This window comes from Theobroma umbraticum, unplaced genomic scaffold (genome assembly GCF_002168275.2).
Source record: "Theobroma umbraticum cultivar Fairchild unplaced genomic scaffold, ASM216827v3 scaffold_4.1, whole genome shotgun sequence".
In the NCBI taxonomy this organism is placed as follows: Eukaryota; Viridiplantae; Streptophyta; class Magnoliopsida; order Malvales; family Malvaceae; genus Theobroma; species Theobroma umbraticum.
This window is the reverse complement of record NW_018397258.1, coordinates 2192243-2213653: the sequence shown is the minus strand read 5'-3', so window position 1 is coordinate 2213653 and position 21411 is coordinate 2192243. Positions and strand designations below refer to the sequence as shown.

At 35.1% G+C, this 21411-nt stretch overlaps 3 protein-coding genes across 5 annotated transcripts; 2 read left to right on the top strand and 1 right to left on the bottom strand.

Annotated features, from left to right (window-relative positions):
- Positions 1–4412: 4412 nt before the first annotated feature.
- Positions 4413–14477, top strand: LOC110413133 (K(+) efflux antiporter 2, chloroplastic-like). Its single transcript, XM_021423843.2, has 21 exons — positions 4413–4710; positions 4887–6586; positions 7056–7227; positions 7335–7425; positions 7716–7852; positions 7951–8010; positions 8094–8213; positions 8637–8705; positions 9193–9258; positions 9840–9929; positions 10322–10426; positions 10526–10654; positions 11100–11309; positions 11699–11848; positions 12267–12320; positions 12460–12518; positions 13108–13174; positions 13243–13419; positions 13509–13565; positions 13825–13899; positions 14044–14477. Exons 2-21 carry the CDS (start codon positions 4959–4961, stop codon positions 14164–14166), a joined length of 3639 nt encoding a protein of 1212 aa, XP_021279518.1. The 5' UTR covers positions 4413–4710; positions 4887–4958; the 3' UTR covers positions 14167–14477.
- Positions 14478–14609: 132 nt separating this feature from the next.
- Positions 14610–17712, top strand: EMB3127 (Amino acid dehydrogenase family protein). Its single transcript, XM_021423848.2, has 5 exons — positions 14610–15319; positions 15527–15852; positions 16372–16608; positions 16704–16871; positions 17044–17712. Exons 1-5 carry the CDS (start codon positions 15133–15135, stop codon positions 17212–17214), a joined length of 1089 nt encoding a protein of 362 aa, XP_021279523.1. The 5' UTR covers positions 14610–15132; the 3' UTR covers positions 17215–17712.
- A 57-nt stretch (positions 17713–17769) lies between these two features.
- LOC110413135 (N-terminal nucleophile aminohydrolases (Ntn hydrolases) superfamily protein) lies at positions 17770–21368 on the bottom strand. Of its 3 annotated transcripts, none has more exons than XM_021423844.1 (10): positions 20761–21368; positions 20545–20665; positions 20377–20461; positions 20168–20249; positions 19889–20018; positions 19196–19362; positions 18933–19099; positions 18306–18429; positions 18115–18219; positions 17770–18029 (listed from the first exon to the last, which is right to left on the bottom strand). In XM_021423844.1, exons 1-10 carry the CDS (start codon positions 20965–20967, stop codon positions 17937–17939), a joined length of 1281 nt encoding a protein of 426 aa, XP_021279519.1. In that variant the 5' UTR covers positions 20968–21368; the 3' UTR covers positions 17770–17936. The 3 variants fall into 3 exon arrangements, with proteins under 3 accessions (XP_021279519.1, XP_021279520.1, XP_021279521.1); XM_021423845.1 differs by having other exon boundaries at positions 18933–19096; XM_021423846.2 differs by having other exon boundaries at positions 20545–20607; positions 20761–20937.
- Positions 21369–21411: the final 43 nt, after the last annotated feature.

Sequence of the window (21411 nt, the reverse complement as noted above, 5' to 3'; positions counted from 1 at the left end):
ACTATCATATCTAAAAAATTTCTCAAAACACTTCAAAATGTCTTATTTCAAAATAATATTCTTGATCATTTGATTGTTAATAGTTAAAAAAATTAGACAAAATACTATTTAAATATTTCAAGACATAAATATCTCATATATTGTTTTTTGAATTTAAGTATATTCTCTTTTTTTAAAAAAAAAAAAAAACTGCTCATCCTTTCATTAAAAACCTTAATAAAAAAAATTTCCAAAATTTTGATTTGAAGGTCTAAAAATGTTAAGTTGTATCTGTCTTGAAAACTATAAACTTGGTTCTTAAGGTAAAGTCTATTTTCATTAAACTCTTTATTTCTCTAATAGTTTGAATCTTTTTTTCAATGAAAATAATGTATTAAATGACAATTCTTATCAATGACAGATATAACTTATCAATGACAATTCTTGTAATTATTCTCAAGGTGGTGCTTCTAATTTAGGCCTCTATTATTATTGTTATTTAGGGATATGGATGTACGAATTTATCATGGACAACATGCTAGATCTGCGTTCATCATTGTTCTGCACCCCTCTGGATCAAGCTATGCTGTTAATGAGACATTTGTTTGTTACGAAAGATTCTTTTGCTTCATGTGATGAGATTTTATTTATTTATTCATGGACCTTTTAGGCTTGTTCTCAATTTTCAATCAAAGCTTAACCCAGTGTTGTTTCATTGTTCTTGTTCTTCCCAGCTGAGAATTTTTTTTTTCTTGGGCTTATATTAAGAGTTTTAATTTTGTGAAAATTCTATTTGTGGTTGCTCCAAATGCCATATCAGTTATTGGGCCCCTTGTGACACTTTGCTTCTGGAAAAACGCTTTTAAATTTTTCTTTGTGAATGAAGAAAATTTAATTAGAAAAGAAATCAGTATAATTACATATACAACCAAATATGGCGTCCAAAAATATAGGCTCACAGCATTTTCCCAAGGAATAAGCTTCCAATTCCGTCTTTAAACCAGAGGAGCTTTCCCTTTTTATTGACCCTCTTGTCCCTCGACCATCAAGTGCCCCTGGCCTTGACATCTTGGCAGCTTACACTCTTGTGAAGTCACCCACCGAGCTGTGAGGTAACACCCAACGTTCAAAGTTCACTCAACTTCCATGGCTTGCCCACATGTTGAAGCCGTAGCAGGCAGGCTACGTCAAATCATTTCACACTATTCGGTAAGCGACTGCCATCATGACCACAGGTAACGATAGAACATGGGGGACGGAGATCTCCCCTCGACGACCAAACCGATCAACTGATAAAAACCGATGGAGGTAATCGGTGTCTCAACCAGAAACAATTAACCGGTCTATTTTGGGTTACCCGGCAGTGACGGATAGTCCGGCCTATATCTTGGTAGTGTAAAAGGAGTGCCAAAGTTAATGGGGTGTTGTGATTAAGGAAAAAAGACTGCATTTATAGACTGAAGCAAAAAGTTAATGATACGTGAATATTTGAGAATTGCACAATGCGGCGAAATGTTAATAGAAATTAGACAATTTGACCTTGACTTATTCTTTTTACCCAAATCTCTGCTTAAAAGTGTGTTATTATTATCTCTACTACCTTCAGCTTTTCAAGAGATCTTATCCATGAGGACAGTAACTCAATAGCATTTGTCTTGGATAACCATCCTTTTAACCAACCTCACACCAAAAAGGAGAAGCAAATGATACATGCCCATTTGAGAATTGCATGGTACGTTGAGATGTTGGTAGAAATTGGGCAATCCAACTCTTTTGTGACTTATTCTTTTCACTCAAATCTCCGTTTAAAAGTGTGTTATTGTTATCTTCACTACCTTTAATAAAGTACGGAGTAGCAACTAAACCCAAAAATACTCTTTAAACATAATAAAGTACCCGGCAGATTTAGATTATACAATCAACTTTTATGTTAAGTTGAATGGGTGGCAGAGTTGGTAAAATTTGTTTTATTTTTCATCTATACAAAAGTTCAAGCCTTTATATCAATAAAACTTTATAAATTTAAAAATTTTAGATTTTATTAATAAATGTAATTATTAATAATAAGAACCTATAAAATTTTATTATATATTTATGCTAAATTTAATATTATTAAATTATACAAAAATATTTTGTTCTTCATATAATATATTGTTTATTAATTATTAACTAAATATATTATTTTGTTAAATATTAATTACTTTTATACCAATACATTAATGTATAATACAATATATTTAATATTATTATATTAGAAACAAAACCAATATTATTTTGTTCTTCATATACTATATTGTTCATTAATTATTAACTAAATTTATTATTTTGTAAAATATTAATTACTTATGTATCAATGAGTATAAGTTGTTTATTACTTTTATATATAGTATATATTTATATGTATTACTTTATTGTATTTATGAAATAACAAAAATTATATGTTATAATGTTATATATTACAAAACTTGTATAAATAATAACTAATTATAAATAATATATTATAAAAACTAAGTTAATAACTAATAAAGTTATAAAGTGTAATCATATAAATAAAGTTTATTATAAATGATAGTAATACTTATTTATAAATTAAATATATATTATAATTAATATATATATGTATATAATATTATATATTACAAAACATTACTATATATATTATAACATATTAATATGTAAGATCTTTAATAGCACACACATATATGTGTATAGACACACATTAACTTATAAATTATATCATTTAAAATATATAATTTGTAATTTCATATTAATATAGATTTATAAAATATATATAGTTAATATACTCTATTGCTATGGTTCTAATTTATATACATATAATAAACTAATATATTTTAAATAATTATTGTTAATAAGTTTACTATATCATTCTTATTAATTTATATTAACTAATATTACTACCCAAAGTATTATCAATTTTTCTTTAATTATATTATTAGAGTTTACCATCTATTTTTATAAAATTAAAAAATTATTATCTTATTTTTATAAACTTTTTATAAAAAACAATAATGAATTTGGAACTATTAGTTTATAATTTATGATTCTATAAAGTTTTCACAATAAATATATAAAATAATAATAAGCAAAAGAAAACATAGTTAAATTTTTAATATTACAAAACTCATTATCTCTCTTAAAAAAAAAAAAACTCATTATATCTCTTCAAAAAAAAAAAACTCATTATATCTGTATATATAATATATATAAAACATATATGCATGCATGTTCTAGTCTGGTCAAAGATTAATATATGTATACAATCATAATTTATAAAGACAAAGAAAAATTTTTTATTAATATATTTGTAATAAGGATTAAAATTTTTTTAAAAAATTATTACTATATTTTGAATAAAAAATAGTAATATCAAAGGATTTTTTCAACAAAATATTCCATTGATAATAATTTTTTTCAATAGAAAATTTTGTTAAAAAATTTATCAGACTTTAAGTTTTTCAAAATCTAAAACTTTCCTACGGATTTTCAATAAAATATTTTTTGTTGAAAAATTTCTTTAAAAATCTGTCGAAATATTTGATGGGAGTGAATTTTTTCGCATCAGAAATATTTTTGACAAAATTTCAACAAAATTTTTGTTTCAAGAAAAGAATTTTTTTTTGTAATGGTACTTTTATCATTTGCTTTTTGTTTTCCATTCGTTTGCTTATTCTTTGATCTTCTAAATCTCTTTTTAAATATTTAATTTTCGTCCCGGGTAAAATTACCAAACATTTGTACAAATTACTATTTATTTATTTTAAAAACAAATGTGACATTTTTTTTCTCTTATGAGGAAAAAAAGTATATAGACATTGCAAGAATTAATTTGAACATAAACTAAGACAGTAGATTACAAAGAACCAATAATGTGCACTTATTTTCATAAAAAATAAAAAAATTGAGCTTTTATTTCCTTTTTATTGGACCAGTAAGCATAAATATAAATATACATGGTAACCGACGTATCAATACAGTGAGCCTGAAAAATTAAATCCAACTACTGTTAGCTTGTAAAAATATTAGGCCTAGCTCTCTATATAGGTAATAGGGCAGGCTTTTCTTTCAGAATTAAATACAAAATCATATATATCATTACTGTACTAATTGCTTCATAACCTTTACTATTTATTTACTGATGAAAGCAAATACGTATGCTTATTTATTCAAGGTCATTACAATTTAATATTTTTACTTAAAAGCATGTCAGTCTCTTTTCAGTCACGCGCATGAAACAGGTTAACGGAAGCAGGTGCCTCCACGCGTCTCAAATGCAACTGCCTATCATGACAAAACAGGTGGAATATCCAAGGGCATATAACGGGTCAGCTACAAATCTCTTTCCATATAAAGGTCATTTTGGTCAATTCAGAGTCTTCATTAAAAAATTGTCCTCCAATCATCTAATTTCCTGGTATAATTTCCCTTTCTTTCCTAGTTCGCAAACAGAGAGAGAGAGAAAGAGAGAGAAAACAAACCAGAGAGATTTTAATTTTTTAGTAATTTTCTAAATTCTAACTTTCTAATAGAAAAAATAGAGGGAAAGAAATGAAAGAGGAAGTAGAAAGAAACCTGTCGATTTAAGTAAATGAAAGGAAATATAGAAGTAAAAAAAGGCCACGTTGATTTGTTTATCAGTTGTGTCATTTTCTTCTCTGGACCTTCTCCTCCCAAACTCCGCCCCTCTCCAACATTTCTTCTCTTCTTTGATCGGTCAGTTCACTCTCTCTTCACTTTTATTCATCGATTTTATACTATATACATAAATTTGTCTAAGTAAGTATTTCTACGTATAGTTATATGTTCATGTATGAGTATAAAGTATATTCAGATTTTGCGGTTCTAGGGCTACTAGAGTGGATTCAGTAACGCTTTGTTTGTTTTGCCAGGTGTTTGATAAGAGGTCAATGAGAGTGCTTGAAATGCCTTGCCGAGAATAACGATTGGTGCGGCGGAGAAAGATGGATTTTGCGTGTAGCTTGAAGCATCCTGCTTTGTTTCATGGTGGTGAAGGTACTAGTTATAGGATACTGGATCCGTTATGTCCTAGGTTTAGATGTAGAAATTTCGGTTACAATGTTTTTGATCCGAAGATTGGATCGAAAGCTCAGTCCCTGAAGAAAATGAGGAAAAGTATGGCATATAGTGGTTGTTTAAGTTCAAATTTGGTTTTCAGAGGGAAATTTGATAGTCATCTGCGCAGTTCGTATTCAAGTTCATCATTGTTTTATGGTTTGCCTGATGTGTTGAAAGTAAGAGGAGTTAAGTCGCGATGTCAAGGTAATGATTCTTTGGCGTATGTTGATGGGAATGGTCGGAATGTTGAATTTGCAGAGAGTAGTGATGAGAGCTCAAGTGGTACTGTATTGAACTGTTTGGGAGAAGAAGAGAGAAATGTAAGTAATGAATTGGAATCACCTAGTCTGGATGATTTGAGGGAATTGTTGCAGAAGGCAATAAAGGAATTGGAAGTGGGACGTCTTAATAGTGGGATGTTTGAGGAAAAGGCTCAGAAAATATCAGAAACTGCGATAGCCTTGAAGGATGAAGCAGCTAATGCTTGGAATGATGTTAATAGCACACTTAATATGATTCAAGCTACTGTTAATGAAGAGTGTGATGCCAAAGAGGCTGTTCAAAAAGCAACAATGGCACTATCTTTAGCTGAAGCAAGGCTGCAGCTGGTAGTAGACTCATTTGAACCTCTGAAACTGGGAAATGATTCCCCAGAAAGCTCTGGAGAGAGTGATGTGGAGATTGATGTTAGGGTAGATAATGGAGCACTATTGGCTGCAAAAGTTGAGATTAGGGAATGTGAAGAGAAGTTGGTGAATTGTGAAGCAAAGTTAAGGCACTTGCACAGTAAAAAGGAGGAGTTGCAGAAGGAAGTGGACAGATTGAATGAGCTTGCAGAGAAAGCACAGATGGATGCCTTGAAAGCTGAGGAAGATGTGGCAAACATCATGCTTTTAGCAGAGCAAGCTGTTGCTTTTGAATTGGAGGCTGCACAATGTGTGAATGACGCAGAGATAGCCCTACAAAAAGCTGAAAGGTCTCTTTCTAATTTGACCGTGGAGACTGCTGAAGCTGCCCAGGGGCAGCTTTTGGGTGAAGAGATTGTTGTCGAGGAGGATAAGATCAGTCAAGGAGGTTCTAGTGATATTATTGTTGAAAGAGAAGGGGAGGCCCTTATTAAGGGTGATACAGTAGTTGGTGAGCCTACACCAGACATCTTACCCGACAAAGCCAGCAAAAGTTCTGAAGATCTCAAACAATTTGATGATTTGAGTGATCATGAGAACGGAATGCTGGGTGTAGATTCCAAAGAAGCTGAAATGGAAGTGGAAAAGTTAAAAAATGTTCAACCAAAGAAGCTTGAAACTCAAAAGGACCTGACAAGGGAAAGTTCACCCCCTAATGCCCCAAAGTCATTGTTAAATAAATCTTCCCGTTTCTTTTCTGCATCATTCTTTTCCTTCACTGTTGATGGGACAGAGTTCACACCAGCATCAGTAGCCCAGGGTCTTTTGAAGTCTGCAAGGGAACAAATTCCTAAGCTGGTTGTAGGAGTACTGCTATTTGGAGCTGGGTATGCTTTTAATGTTATGACCTTGTTTCATTAACTAATGTTAATTATATCACTTTTCTGCAAAATTCCTGTATATGTCTTTGCTGAACATTGTTGATTTCCCGCTTCAAGACTCAAATGGCATATTAGGTTAACTGTAGTTCTTGATGGAGCTGTAGAAACAAGATGTGTTTCCCTTGGAATGCTATGTTCACATGGGTATCTTACAAGCCTCCATCTTTTGCAGGGGGTTACTCAAGTATAGATGTCAGATAATATTATTTCATATTTCCCTTGTCTCTCATTTATACAGAAAATTTCTTTTTCCATTAAAAGTTTAAATCTAGGAAATTTACTACTTGACTATAATGCAACCAATGAATCAAATCTTCTGAAAAAAGGGCTACTCTATTGAGTTTGTGTTTTATCAGTTTGAAATTATTTATAAGATGTCATGCTTGGAAAAATGATTGCCCGACTTTGGTCACAGGGTTGCCTTCTATGCTAATCGGGCAGAGAGGAGTGCTCAGCTGCTGCAGCAGCCAGATGTCATCACCACTAGTATAGAAGAAGTTTCCTCAAATGCGAAGCCTCTGATCCGACAAATACAGAAATTTCCAAAAAGACTAAAAAAACTTGTTGCAATGCTTCCTCATCAAGAGGTATGTGATCCTGCACCATATGTTAATTTCCTATTTGATTCTTTTGATCTTAATCCTACCGTATATAGCAGTTGTCAGCAGCTCATTTCAATGTTTGAATTTCCCAGATGAATGAGGAGGAGGCCTCCCTCTTTGATGTGTTGTGGTTACTGCTTGCAAGTGTAATTTTTGTGCCTATATTTCAGAAAATTCCTGGAGGTGACTAAATTCCTGTACCCTTTAGTTCAAATTTGAGTGTATTGCATTGAGATTAGACTTTCTTAAAAAACACATGATCATTCTTCCATTCATGAATTTTTACCAAGACTTTTGGAGCTCATGTTTGAATTCTCTGTTTGCTTTTTATCATGTTTCTTCATTGTCCAGAGTACACGAACTTTTTTATGTGTGCTTTTCTGCTCACTATCATTATGTGCTCTCTATTTCCTTTTTTTCCCCTGGAATTTTGTATAAACTGATGTTTGTCTTCTATGTGCTCAAATGTTTAGGCAGTCCTGTTCTTGGATATTTGGCTGCTGGCATCTTGATTGGGCCTTATGGTCTGTCCATAATTCGTCATGTGCATGGAACCAAAGCGATAGCTGAATTTGGAGTTGTTTTCTTGCTATTTAATATTGGCCTTGAGGTGGAGTTTACTGTTTAGATCCACAGTTCCAGCCCTACATTGTATCTCCATCATTATGAGAAGATATTAAACCTGTACCCTCATTTTGCTTTTTGCAGCTATCTGTTGAAAGGTTAAGTTCCATGAAGAAATATGTTTTTGGATTAGGCTCTGCCCAGGTGATTGAGAAAATAAATTTTCTATCATTGTTACTTGTGTTTTGATAAGTTCTTTTAACTTATACTTTATATGATTGATACAGGTCTTCGTGACAGCAGTTGCAGTTGGCCTGGTTGCTCATTTTGTTGCAGGGCAGCCTGGTCCAGCTGCGATAGTGATTGGGAATGGCCTGGCATTATCTTCAACTGCAGTTGTGCTGCAGGTAATTAAAATAGGCAGATATTGCTTCAGATTTCATTAATTGTAACAAAGTATTGCCACTACTCTTGACTATGTGAAGGGAAGGCAAAAATGTTAGTGAGACAAGCTCCTTAGAGCAAAAGATTTTAATGTTCTCTTCTTGTTGATTATGTTATACATATGTTATCTGTTTTCCTCTTATAGTCCTCTGTAGCATCTTAAAATGTTTGAAGTTTAAAAGATAACTTTGATTCTTGCCATGACTTTACAAATCCACCTAATAGGTTTGATATACTATAACCATGACCTGATTGGATCAGACTTTATCATTTTGGTTTTATTTGTATATTTTTGGTTCTTTTATGATAACATACCTGCCAGCCAAGATATGAAACATAGTGGCTCCATTAGATGGTCATATGATCGATGTTGTCTTCATTTGCAGGTATTACAGGAGCGAGGTGAGAGTACTTCACGCCATGGACGTGCTACATTTTCTGTCTTACTTTTTCAGGTGATCCTATGAATTTGAGAAAAGGGATTGGCTTCAGGATGCATTTTGTTTTGAAATGAATGTTTCAGTTGGGGATAATAGTTCTTCATGCAGTTATTATCCAAATGATCATCTTGATGACTGATACGTGTATCTCTGCTCCTTTTAGTTTTTGTCCTTTTGTTTTTTTAATCTTCTTTTTCTCTCTTCACATTTTCAACTGGCATCTTTATCCTTGAAGTAAGCAAAATATGAAATTAGATGTCTACTCAACATTATATGGTAATCAGCTATGCACTTAAGCCATCTAGCTCCTGTAGTGTTTAAGATGTTCTATGAATGATTAGACTAAACTAGCAATTACGACAAGTACAATACCTACGTATATCTTTTTGATATGTTTGGAATTCCTCCTTGGTTAGGTGTTCAAGTTTTGCTTGGACTTTTATTTAATTTAGATGAATCTGGTTGCAAGATTTTTTATTTGATTGTTTTCTATTCTTTCCAGGATTTGGCTGTTGTTGTTTTGCTTATACTTATACCTCTTATCTCACCAAATTCATCAAAAGGAGGGGTAAGGCCTTCTAAAAATCCTTCTTTGCTTTTCCTTTTTTGATCTTCATTGGATGTTGAAGGTTTTTGACTTTGCCTTGCTCTGAAAGTATGCCATTTACATACATCTCGATTCTTTGTTCTAATGCTTGCATAAAAACCTATATAGGTTTCTTGGGGTTCAGATTTCGATGAATGGTTCTCCTAAGCTTTTATTAGTAAAAGGCTGTTGGTTCCTTCATTTCTTTGGGGTTTCTTAATTGCTGTTTATGTTTTTTCTTTGCAGCTTACTACACTAATTTGCTTTAACGGAGCATGTGCTTTCCCCGAAATCTTAACTTCTGTGTTGTTCGATATATGCCTCCATAAAATGGTTCTATGAACTTCTAAGAAAGTAGTTTGGACAAAGATTTCAATAAACATTTGCAAGTGGAAATATTTAGGGAAGAAACATGAAAAATTTTGAGGCTAAGGCAGGTTAAGAATAAGTGAAATTTACGCCTTGTCTGGTTTATATGACTTCCATATTCCTGTTATTGTTGCTGGCACTGCTTCTACGTTTTATATTGGCAATTTGGGTAATGTAATTTTTCTGGTTTTCAGGTTGGTTTTAGAGCCATTGCAGAAGCTCTTGGACTGGCTGCTGTTAAGGCTGCCGTTGCCATAACTGCAATTATTGCTGGTGGACGGTTGGTAAGTTTTACATCTAAGAAATTCATAAACTATGACCTCAGGTTTGCACGATAATTTGTGATTGTGTTGCTGCAATTTATATTAATTTATCCTAATATTGTCTGATGAGAAACTTTGAAAAATATCTATTGATAGTGTTCAAATAAAACTTGGGTGGATGTATGTGGTACCATTGAAGTGGTGGTAACTGATAATTTCTGACAGGTTTGAGACACATAGAATCATGTATTTGATAGATGATACTATTGACTAATAGAAGCATTTGACCCGCAATCTTCTGAATGTTTACTTAAGATTGCTGATACCTGTGCCTGACTTCTAAAAAATGGATCTAGCACTTCAGAAACGTAGCATCTGCTGATTCTTATACACCTTTTGTCTGTGTCTTGCAGTTTCTTCGACCAATTTATAAGCAAATAGCTGAAAATCAAAATGCAGAAATATTCTCTGCCAATACTCTTCTTGTTATTCTAGGGACAAGTCTCCTAACTGCTAGGGTATGGAAACTGTACTTCATTCTTGTTCTTGAATTTGTTTTCTTTTGTAGTGATAATACCTTAGATCCTTCCTTTATCTTTGACCTTTTTGCTAAACAGGCTGGACTTTCCATGGCATTGGGAGCATTTCTGGCTGGTTTGCTTCTTGCAGAGACTGAATTCTCTTTGCAGGTTGAATCAGATATTGCTCCATATCGTGGCCTCTTATTGGGTCTCTTCTTCATGACGGTTGGTACCTTTTTGCTGGCATCTTCATAGTATGTAGATGACTAGATGTTTGTTTTGTTAAATACATTCTTGCTTAAGTTGTAAAACCTACCTGGTGCTCAGTTTCTCGAAGACAAGGTCTTGTTTGGTAGGTAAAAGGTCTAGGAGGATAGAATAGAATTATCTTTTTAAAACATATAGGCGTAAGTAAAAATATGATAGAATTATCGTATCACCAAGATTCATTATTATAAGGGAAGAGGTTGATTTTATCTCATATGTGGAAGGTGGACAACAGTAGGGTGAGTTGGTTGGATAAAGTCTTCATATCATCTATTACACTGCTGAGTTTGGAGAATGATAATGCTTGCTTAATTTGCTTGTATTATTTTAGACTATTGGTACTGCCATATATTGATGATCAAGAATATTTGCAACTGATGACAATTGTGTACTGAGTTTTCAGGTTGGCATGTCCATTGACCCAAAACTTCTTGTTTCAAATTTTCCTGTCATTGCGGGGGCGTTAGGACTCTTAATTGGTGGCAAGACTATATTGGTGGCTTTGGTTGGTAGGCTTTTTGGTATTTCAATCATATCTGCCATAAGGGTTGGTCTTCTTCTAGCTCCAGGCGGAGAATTTGCATTTGTGGCTTTCGGTGAAGCTGTTAATCAGGTTTTTGTTCCTGTTAGTTAGCATTGCTTGCTCATGAGATTATCTCATTTGCATTTATTGGTTTATCCTGCATTTGCTAAATTTTTAGTTACTTTCTTGGGGTATTGGGCTCAAATAGTACTTCACTTTTCCACAGGAAAACTGTTCTTTTACTTTTGACTTTCCTCTGTGTTAGGGTGGTTTGAAAAGATCTTGATCACATATTTGTTCTATTATAATTTGTGATATTCATTAGTCATGTCACATTTTTGAGGTAAAATGTCCACATTTTGTTACTAAATCAACAGGGATTGTTGTTCTTTTATTAAATGACTGCTAATCCAACTTCAAAGTGTTAATAATGAAACGTTGTTGTTGCTTGTGCAAGTATTAAATGGTGTTGTTGGCAGGGTATAATGTCTTCTCAGCTATCCTCATTGTTGTTCCTTGTTGTGGGGATCTCAATGGCCCTCACACCATGGCTTGCTGCTGGAGGCCAGTTACTTGCCTCTCGTTTTGAGCTGCATGATGTTAGAAGTTTATTGCCTGTTGAGAGTGAGGTAACGTGTCTAACTTATAATTCCATTGTTGCAAGTTTTATGGTTTTTTTTTCTTAGCATTTTGTAAATATCTAAAGCAGGTTTTGCCATGGTTTTCTGAACTCCATGTTTTGTTGCATTATTAGGTAGTAACAATTAGATAAGGATAGTACAATGCATTTTAATGATATATGGCCCCCTAGAAAATAAAATAGAAATAACGCTTCATTGTTTCTGCAATAAAAGTTATGTAGAGAGATTCTGATCAGTTCTAAAGTTCATTTCATGTGTATATTATTATATATTGTACGAAATGTAATGTATCTGTATGCAGTTCTTCTCTTCTCAATACATTAAAGCATCTGATTTCTGACGTAGGGTTGACATGTTGCCGATAATTACTTACTAATTCGTCTCTTTGATTTGGTTTTATTTCCAGACTGATGATTTGCAAGATCATATTATCCTTTGTGGATTCGGACGTGTTGGGCAGGTTTTTATATATTGGCACCCTAAATTTGAAAAATTAGTCTAAAAATATGAATCTGATGAAGCCTGCTCTTAAATTAGTTAATAACAAACACATGTTTGTAACAATGGCATTTTTTCTCCTTTCTCTTGGGTGTTCCCAGATCATAGCTCAGCTTCTTTCAGAACGCCTAATTCCATTTGTTGCTCTTGATGTGAGGAGGTAACCTGAAATTATTTGCAGTTTTTTATGGTTAGAATTTTGCTTTATAATTTAGTCAAATGCTTATTAATCATAATGGTTATGATTTTGCAAAGGTCTAACTCCATCTTAAGCTAGGGCATACATCTTTGTGTGTGCCAATACAGTTGCCCATGCCAAATACAGTTTGTTTTGATGGTCTTTTTTAGGCAATGTAATGATATAGAAATGAATGTCCACTTACAGTGTATGTGTAAAATCTTTATGTGCATGATTATGATCAGAGATAGATGTTTATTTATGGGAAAGTTGGCTCCTGGGTGTTAGTCCTTGAAATGCTTTTCTAAAGGAGAAAAGAAGATAGAAAAAGAGTGGCCGATACTTGTCCACACTCCAGATGTCATGTGCCATGGAAATCATAGTCTATTTTTTCTTCTTCAATGCGAATCTGTCACTTGCCTACTCCTATGTAATTGACATTTTTGTTGAAGAAGGTAAAACATGTGAGGAAATAGGTTCACCCATTTTGGAAATGGCACATCACAAAGTAGCTGATATTTCAAGCACCTCAATCAATCTTGGTAAGATACTAAAAGTTCTGCTCTTTCAGTGATAGGGTCGCAATGGGGCGTGCACTGGACCTTCCTGTTTATTTTGGAGATGCTGGTAGTCGAGAGGTAAAGAAAATGAGTTAATAAGCTAACTTGTAGATCGATATTTGACATTCTTTATACTGGGTGACTAGGTCCTTCATAAAGTTGGTGCTGAAAGAGCGTGTGCTGCAGCAATAACCTTGGATACTCCTGGTGCCAATTATAGAACTGTTTGGGCTCTGAGCAAGTATTTCCCTAATGTGAAGACTTTTGTCCGTGCTCATGATGTTGATCATGGCCTGAATTTGGAAAAAGCTGGGGCTACAGCTGTAATATTCTGATACCTTCTCAATAAATTTTCCTCGTGTATTTTTTTATGGTGTTTCGTTACAAGTCTCTTCTTGCTTGTTGAGCGTAGGTTGTGCCAGAGACCTTGGAACCAAGTCTGCAGTTGGCAGCCGCGGTTCTTGCACAGGTATGATATTTGATTGTGTCGGAATCTCTTGCAGCTTGTTTCAATGGAGGAACTGGTTTAAATTGTTTCTTAGCCAGAGATGATGATTTGGTGTTATATGATTATGGCTGGAGAGATTAATTTTTCATTCCTGTTATAAACTGTACAGTTGTCTTATTCATCTGTTGATCTGATGCTGCAGCAGTTATTTTGTTGTTCGTAGTCATATTGACATCTTAAAATTTCTAAACGCTTTCTCTTCCCTTGTTTCTTTATGTAGGCTAAACTGCCCACATCTGAGATTGCGGCAACGATTAATGAATTCAGGTCCCGACACCTTGCGGAGCTAACTGAGGTACTTTCTCCTTCCCTCTTTTGGGTACCAGACAATGTAAAATCACCAATATTAAGCATTCCACTAGATAGCCTTTGTTCTCTATTGCACTCACACCTGACTTATCAAGTTATATTTTATCATAATCGTTGTATGTTTTCACAGCTATGCCAAGCTAGTGGAAGTTCTCTTGGTTATGGATTTTCCCGCGTCTCGAGTAGATCCAAAACTCAATCTTCAGATTCTTCAGATGAAAACCAGTTCAGTGAAGGAACTTTGGCAATATGAAAGATTTATAGTGTTAACCTGGAAACTGAAAAAAAAGGAAAAAAAAAAAGAAATAACGCTGTATAGAAGACTACTGTCCCATTGTTATAAGTTGTACAGAAAAAGAACAGAAAGGGGAGAGCGGAAGGCAATATCGGACTTTTTCACTGACAATTGTTGAAGTGGTTGATAAATTTTTGAGAAACCTTTCTCAATATTTTGTCGAAAGGGAAATCATTGTTGATGTTTCCAATGGTAATGGACAGGAAAGGACCTCATCGAATGTCAATGGAATTTTCGATCATCAATGGCATATATTTTCATTGATTGCAGTTTCTTGTTGGTCATAATTTGTATCAGACCTCTAACATTAATTTAGCCTTTTTTTTCCCTTGAGTGTTGGGATTAGCAAAAAGTAACCAAGACCTTCAGATCATACAAAAGCATTTCAACCCAGTTTGAAAATGTTTCTGTAGGATTCAGAAGAGGATGTCTTACTTTGTTTCATAATTTGTCACGGAAGTTACGTCTAACGTGGTTCCTATTCCTAAGGATTGAGCTCAGCGGGCTGTTCATATTGGCCTATTGATAAGTGTCCTTTGCCAATCTCAGTCTTTACGTATGCTGTGAGATTCGGTACCCCTCTAAAGAGCAAAAAAAGGGAGAAAAATGGAAGGCCAACTAGGGGTTCTCGGGATTTTAAAAAAATATCGTTTGGAGATGCACCGCTTCGCGGGTTGACTCAGCAAGAGACCGAGCCAACTCTAAAACCTTCACTTCTTCATTTTACAAAGCCGAAAAACAAAAGGTAAGTGGACAGAGCTGCGCCGCTGCCACCGCCACCGTTCTAAACGATACTACCGCTCACCAAAGCAAGGTGAGAAGCTGAAAAGCGGGCTCTCTTTTCCCTTTCCATTTTTACAAGCCCTAATTCCCGACACAACGTTTAGCTTTCTGCGGTGCCGTTTCTGGACTCATAACAATAATATGGCGTCCATGGTATTCACTGATCCTTCGTCCTCTGCCACTGCCCGTCTCCTCCCCTTCACCCGTTTCAGCAACGGCGTCGTTTCCCTTCGCCGGATTGTGGGTCCACTCCATGTGGGCCTACTCAATCCTACGTTTCCTCGAACCCTCTCCCTCAGCTCTCCTCGTTCTTCCCGGTTCATCACTGGTAAATGCATTCAAAAGTTTACGTCTCTTGTATAACAAATTAAAAAACGTTTTTTGTTTGTTTGTTATTGTGTGCAATTTTCTGTCATTGGTGTATTTCGTCAAACGCTCGGAGTGCATTTTAGCGGATTTTCATGTTTAATTACATTAATTGTTTTAATATACAAATATGGATAATGAAGCGAAAATTTGATTTGTTGTTGTACAGCTGCAATGGCTACTGAGCAATCTGCTAAGGTGATTGATGGGAAATCAGTGGCAAAGCAAATAAGAGAAGAAATAAGTGCTGAAGTATTAAAAATGAAGGATGCAATTGGAGTTGTTCCTGGATTAGCAGTTATTCTAGTAGGGGATAGGAAGGATTCTGCTACTTACGTGCGAAACAAGAAAAAAGCTTGTGAATCTGTCGGGATTAATTCTTTTGAAGTACATTTACCTGAGGATGCTTCTGAGCAAGAAGTTCTCAAGTCTATCTCCGACTTCAATGATGATCCTTCGATTCATGGCATCCTTGTGCAATTGCCTCTGCCTCCTGTATGTTTCTAATCATAAAAACCTATATTTTTCTCCAATTTATGTGAATCACTCCACATGTAGTATAGTGGCTTGAATGCTTCGAACTCATGATGTCTAGAGAAATTAAGCAGCTTTATTGTGATCTGCACCATGCATTATAATCTTGCTTTGGAAATAGCTATTGCAATATTTTCAGCTAATGTATGATGTTGCTGTCAATTTGAGTTTTGCCAACATATTGCATGTTCAAAACGCATTGAAAAAATTTAACTTTGAGGGAGTTCCAAATGAACTGAAAGTGTGAAGCCATATGCTGTCTGTTGATGAGAGAGGGGTTTGCGAGTTTGACCAAGAAGACTATGTCTCTACCCTGCACTTTACCACTCATGAAAGCTGCCTTAAATATTTCTGGCTCAATCGTTACAATAGAACATGTGCTAGATTTTGGAGTGAATATATTTTGCTGTCCATCTCTGGCTTTGTCTTGCATGTGATACATGATATGGCTCTTAATATTGTTTATTGGATTTCTACCAGCATATGGATGAGCAAAACATTTTAAATGCTGTTACCATTGAGAAAGATGTGGATGGTTTCCACCCATTGAACATTGGTCGTCTTGCCATGCGAGGTAGAGAACCCTTGTTTGTTCCATGTACTCCCAAAGGATGCATAGAACTATTGCATAGATATGGTGTTGATATTAAAGGAAAGAGGGCTGTTGTCATTGGCCGGAGCAATATTGTTGGAATGCCAGCTGCTCTGTTACTGCAAGTAATGGCTTTTCTCAAAATATTTTATATTATCTCAAGCTAGTTGTTTAATTTTATATTTCTTTTCCCCATCTAACAGTGCCTTCATGTTGGTAGAGGGAAGATGCTACTGTAAGTATTGTTCATTCTAGAACCAAAAATCCTGAGGAAATCACAAGACAAGCAGATATCATAATATCTGCTGTAGGGCAACCAAATATGGTGAGGGGTAGCTGGATAAAACCTGGTGCTGTTATTATTGACGTTGGAATAAATCCAGTTGAGGTTAGGGAATTTTTCTTTTATTTTATTTTTTTCGTTTGTTTTCCATATACTTGTTTCGTTACCTGTTCTCATGTAACTTGGTTAGTGAGACTTTAGGGTTGGTGATGGTGACTTTTGGAGTTCCTTTTTACCATTAGTTAGCTGACAAGTTTTATATGTATTCATGTGAAAGGATGCAAGTAGTCCTCGAGGATACCGGTTAGTTGGAGATGTTTGTTATGAGGAGGCCTGCAAGATTGCTGCTGCCGTTACTCCTGTTCCAGGGGGAGTAGGTCCTATGACTATAGCAATGCTTCTCTCTAACACACTCAGTTCAGCAAAGCGGACACACAACTTCAAGTGAGAAAATTTAAAGATGTCCAAGGGTGAAGAATCCATTTAACTCAAGTTGTCCTTGTGGCAACTGACCCTTCAATTTCTCAGTTACAGCCCCCTTTTTGCTGCATTTGAGCGCTCAATTCCCGCAGTATACATCCTCTGCTAATCCTTTACAAATAAGAAGCTTGAAACAAAATTTAATTGTAGTGGCGGTTCTGGCTTTGCGCTAACTTGCTTTATACATTATTCAGAGTGTAGATCTGTGGTTCAGAGAATTAGGATCGTAATATTTCATATGAAGCTGATTCTCAGAGTTGCAATGCTAACCTCTTGATGGTAATTTTCAGCAAACATTTAAACTACTATTTGATGGTAATTTTCAGATATTACTTTGAGCCTGCAAACTCGAGAGCTCATTTGTTGCAATTTTACCCCCCATGTAACTAGTATTTCGCTAGAAAATGGAAATGGGCTTTTTATTTTTTTTTTCTTAAAAGAAGAAATGGGTATATAAATTCACTCAGTTGATCTTACTAATTATGGGGAGAGAAAAAATATGAAACCGCATCTCAGAGAGGCAAAGAACACAATTTATGGCATTGGCTTCCATTTGTTATTATTTTTTATTTTCTTCTCAATAGCAAAATTAGATTGTATCAATGGCAATTAGAAGACACAACACAGTCCCCAAAGAAAAGTACATTGGAAAATTTTGATCTGAGAGTTCATCCTCAAAACAAAGACCAGTCATAACAAATTTTCTGAAGAAAGATCAATTCGAGCTTCAAAATGATCAATACCAGTTCTATGCTGCTGTTGGGTCCTCCGAAGAATTGAAACCTGAAACAAAAATATAACAGCATGTGGGGATTAATAGATCTTTAACTTCTATTGGCTCTCAAAGCATTGCAAGCAATTATCATACCTTGGGCCGTTCCATAGAACTACCAAGATATCCTACACCAAAGGACAAGGAAGAGTAAGCAGCAGCTATCTCTATAGCTTTCAGCTTCGGAGGATTTCCTGGAACCTAAACCAATAAATTGACAAATAAACACTAAATTTAAATAAATGTTATAAGGAAAAGAACTATTAAAGGTTTAATCAATGGCTCACTGTGATAGGAGCATCAGCTTGCACAAGTAAAATCCCAGCGCTTCTACCATTATCATTTTGACTGCTTTCATGAACAACAGAGCGAATAACTTTCATGCAAGCCGAGGCAGGACCTGCCTGTGAACTAAGCATGAAAAGAACCTTAGTGTCAGATTTATGGGAAATGGATGGACACAAAGCCTTGGCAAACTAACATAAGTGTTGCAGTGAATCTAAAGAATGTTTTCAGATTTAGCAAAGGCAGCCAAAGGTATTCACTTGTGTCTTTTAATGTTTCTTTTTCAACTAACATTATATATCTTGCAACTGGCAAATAATAAAGATAGTAATGTAAACTAAGTTACATAGATATATCTTCAAACTTGAGCTCTAGAATTTAGATCAAAGAACTTCAACTTCAATTTCATGCTTCATCACTTTTAACTTCTCTAGCCAAGCATAGACCTTTACCAGCTCCAAGGAGTAAGCCCAGATTCAGGTGGACAACTAATATTTCGAAATTTTGTGGTTCTACTACTTTCCTTAATAAAGAAAAGGGGAACAAGCAGAGGTCCATTTAGAACAATGAAACTTTATTCACGTCAAGAAATAAATTTCTGTTAGGCATATAAACTGAAAGAATCTTACAGCGATGATGAGACACAGCACTCCCGAGCTGCAAATCCTTTCATTAGGTATTCTCCTGCACCAGTAGCACAACTACCAACAATGAAAGGAGCCCCAAATGGTCCTTTAAAGGAGGCCCAACAGCCTGAACCATACATTGATGCTAATCCCACACGACCAGAGACCTGCTAAGAGGGGGAAGGGGGAGGGGCGGATATCTTGCAATTTATATAGCCACCAAGAAGAACGACTCCAGAACTAAAATTTCAACAAGTAATTATTACCTTCAGTGCAATACCACCACTAGAGGCCCCTGATGCTATATGTCCTTCAGTGTCAACACAAATAACTCCAACAGTGTCCATGAGGCTGTCCTCTTCTGATGTGTTGAGCATACATGATTTACCGGCCCTGTTCTCCTCCAAAGTATTACAAGTTTGAGCTTGTGAGTCTGACATCCAGATGTACCATTTCGGTTAACAATCTTTCCAAGCTTATGGATATGACATGTATCTTCAACACAGTATTAAATGTAAAAAAAAAAATTAAAAGATAAATAACCAAATCCTAGTGCATGCAGAAGAGGCTTAAAGAAATATGCAGCAATTGAATAAGCAATCAAATATCAGTGAAACTGATACAACTCACACCTCATAATTATAGAGACAAAGAGTCATTACTGCTGAGAGATATCAAGAATGCAACGCGATACAGATGAAGTACAGTTCAGACATAAAGAACAAAATTTAACTCATTCATAAAACATGACGTTTGAGATCTGTGAAATTGATTAAAATAAATGACTTCAAAGATGCGCATGGGTGCAACAAAAAGAACAAAGTTCACAATGTTTCAGGGGGACAATTTGAAGGTGGAATAAAGGGTTAGTTCTATAAGCTAGCAATCACTAGATAAAAAATTATTGGTTTTGAACTAGAAAAAGTAAATCAATTCTAATATCTGATGTGATAAAATACCTTGAATTGATGCAGTCTGTTGTGTATTACAAGGATTTTTTTCAGAAGAAATATCAATCTCAGCCTTGGCACCAACAAGCATTGCTTTGTAATGTTTCCATTGTGCTTTTGCCTTAGGTGTCACTAACCACTATTTTGAAATAGAAACAAGAAAATTTTATTCAAGAAAAGAATGATCTGCTAGAATATTTACATTGAGTAAGACAAACTATAAACGTAATGGAGAATAATCCTCTTTTCTAAAAGAGAGGTGAACACAACATTGCAGAAAACCCAAACCTGATCAGCCTCCACTACAGTTTCTGGCAAGGGAATGCCTTTAGACTTTGCCCACATGCGTGCACCTTCACCAACCAATAACCTTGGGGAATCACATAAAAGGCCCGAGTTAAACAATAACAACAAAAATAAACATGAAAATTTGACTAAAGAGAAATTTTATAATAATTCAATAGTAGCAAATGCAAGCAAGGAAAAGCAGTTGTTACATGGGAGCTATTCGACCCAACAAAGAAGACCCTTTCATTTGCTCCTTCACTAACAATGCAGCAATCTGAATAGCATTTGGAACACCTGGTCTAAAACCAACAAAACAGATACTCAGTAACTTAAAAGAAGAGTAGTATAAGATTTGCTCCAAGGAATATAAAATTTACCAGGCACAGCTCCAACAGCCCCAAAAGTTCCAGAGTGACCATCCATAAGACTTGCATCACATTCTACATTACCATCTTCAGTTAAATTGGAGCCTCTGCCAGCATTTGTGCTGGGATCATCCTTTTTTTTAACAAAATTAACCATTTTTTAAAATTAAAATGGACCCTACCCGAAGGGCAACATATTATTAGGAAAAGAGAGAAATGGGGCTTTACCTCGAGCACTTGAATAGCAGCGGCAACAGCATCTACACATCCACCAGGACCTTTACGGAGAACGGAAGCAGCAGCCAGGCAAGCGCGTTTCATGGCCAACCTTAAAGCTTTTTCACTGGAAGGGGCGTGGTATCCGGCGCCAACGTGGACCGCCACAAAAAATCCGGGCTTTTGGGGTTCTGCCTCGCCACCCACTTGCGACTCCATTGACTTGGGATTGAGAGGGTGGCTGTAGGTGTCAGTGACAGTTTTCAGGACAAAGTGTTAGTAGCTTAATTTGGGCAATGGACAAAGTCTTTGTTAAAGCCTAAGGGCTATCAGTTCTGAGTTTTCAAATACGTCTTTCAGTTTAGCTTCTACTACTCCTAGTACCTATAGTATTTATTTTTATGAGAGTATTTCGTTTGTTTTTTTACTTAATAATTTATTTACTGGAAATAAACCTCTATTGGTGCTGTAACTCCGCTTTTCAGTAGAGGATTAATGGTTTGGTTTCCCCTTATTGCTTTACTTGTTGCTTGTTCATTTGCTTCGACGTTCTAGCTCTACGGCACCTTACTAAGCAAGGCTGCCTAGTTTGACAGTCTTCAAGCATGTAATCAGTCTTTTCTGCAATTGATTTCTTTCTTTCTCTTCTTTTAATGAGATTTG

Coding starts and splice junctions, on each gene's coding strand:
- EMB3127 (XM_021423848.2), top strand. CDS start 15,133: ATGGCGTCCATGGTATTCACTGATCCTTCGTCCTCTGCCACTGCCCGT. Junction 15,320..15,526: donor TTCTTCCCGGTTCATCACTG/GTAAATGCATTC, acceptor GTTGTTGTACAG/CTGCAATGGCTACTGAGCAA. Junction 16,609..16,703: donor CAGCTGCTCTGTTACTGCAA/GTAATGGCTTTT, acceptor TCATGTTGGTAG/AGGGAAGATGCTACTGTAAG.
- LOC110413135 (XM_021423844.1), bottom strand. CDS start 20,967: ATGGAGTCGCAAGTGGGTGGCGAGGCAGAACCCCAAAAGCCCGGATTT. Junction 20,666..20,760: donor CTGCTATTCAAGTGCTCGAG/GTAAAGCCCCAT, acceptor GTTAAAAAAAAG/GATGATCCCAGCACAAATGC. Junction 18,030..18,114: donor GTTCTATGGAACGGCCCAAG/GTATGATAATTG, acceptor TTTTTGTTTCAG/GTTTCAATTCTTCGGAGGAC.
- LOC110413133 (XM_021423843.2), top strand. CDS start 4,959: ATGGATTTTGCGTGTAGCTTGAAGCATCCTGCTTTGTTTCATGGTGGT. Junction 9,259..9,839: donor CAAATTCATCAAAAGGAGGG/GTAAGGCCTTCT, acceptor TCTGGTTTTCAG/GTTGGTTTTAGAGCCATTGC. Junction 13,420..13,508: donor AAAAAGCTGGGGCTACAGCT/GTAATATTCTGA, acceptor TGTTGAGCGTAG/GTTGTGCCAGAGACCTTGGA.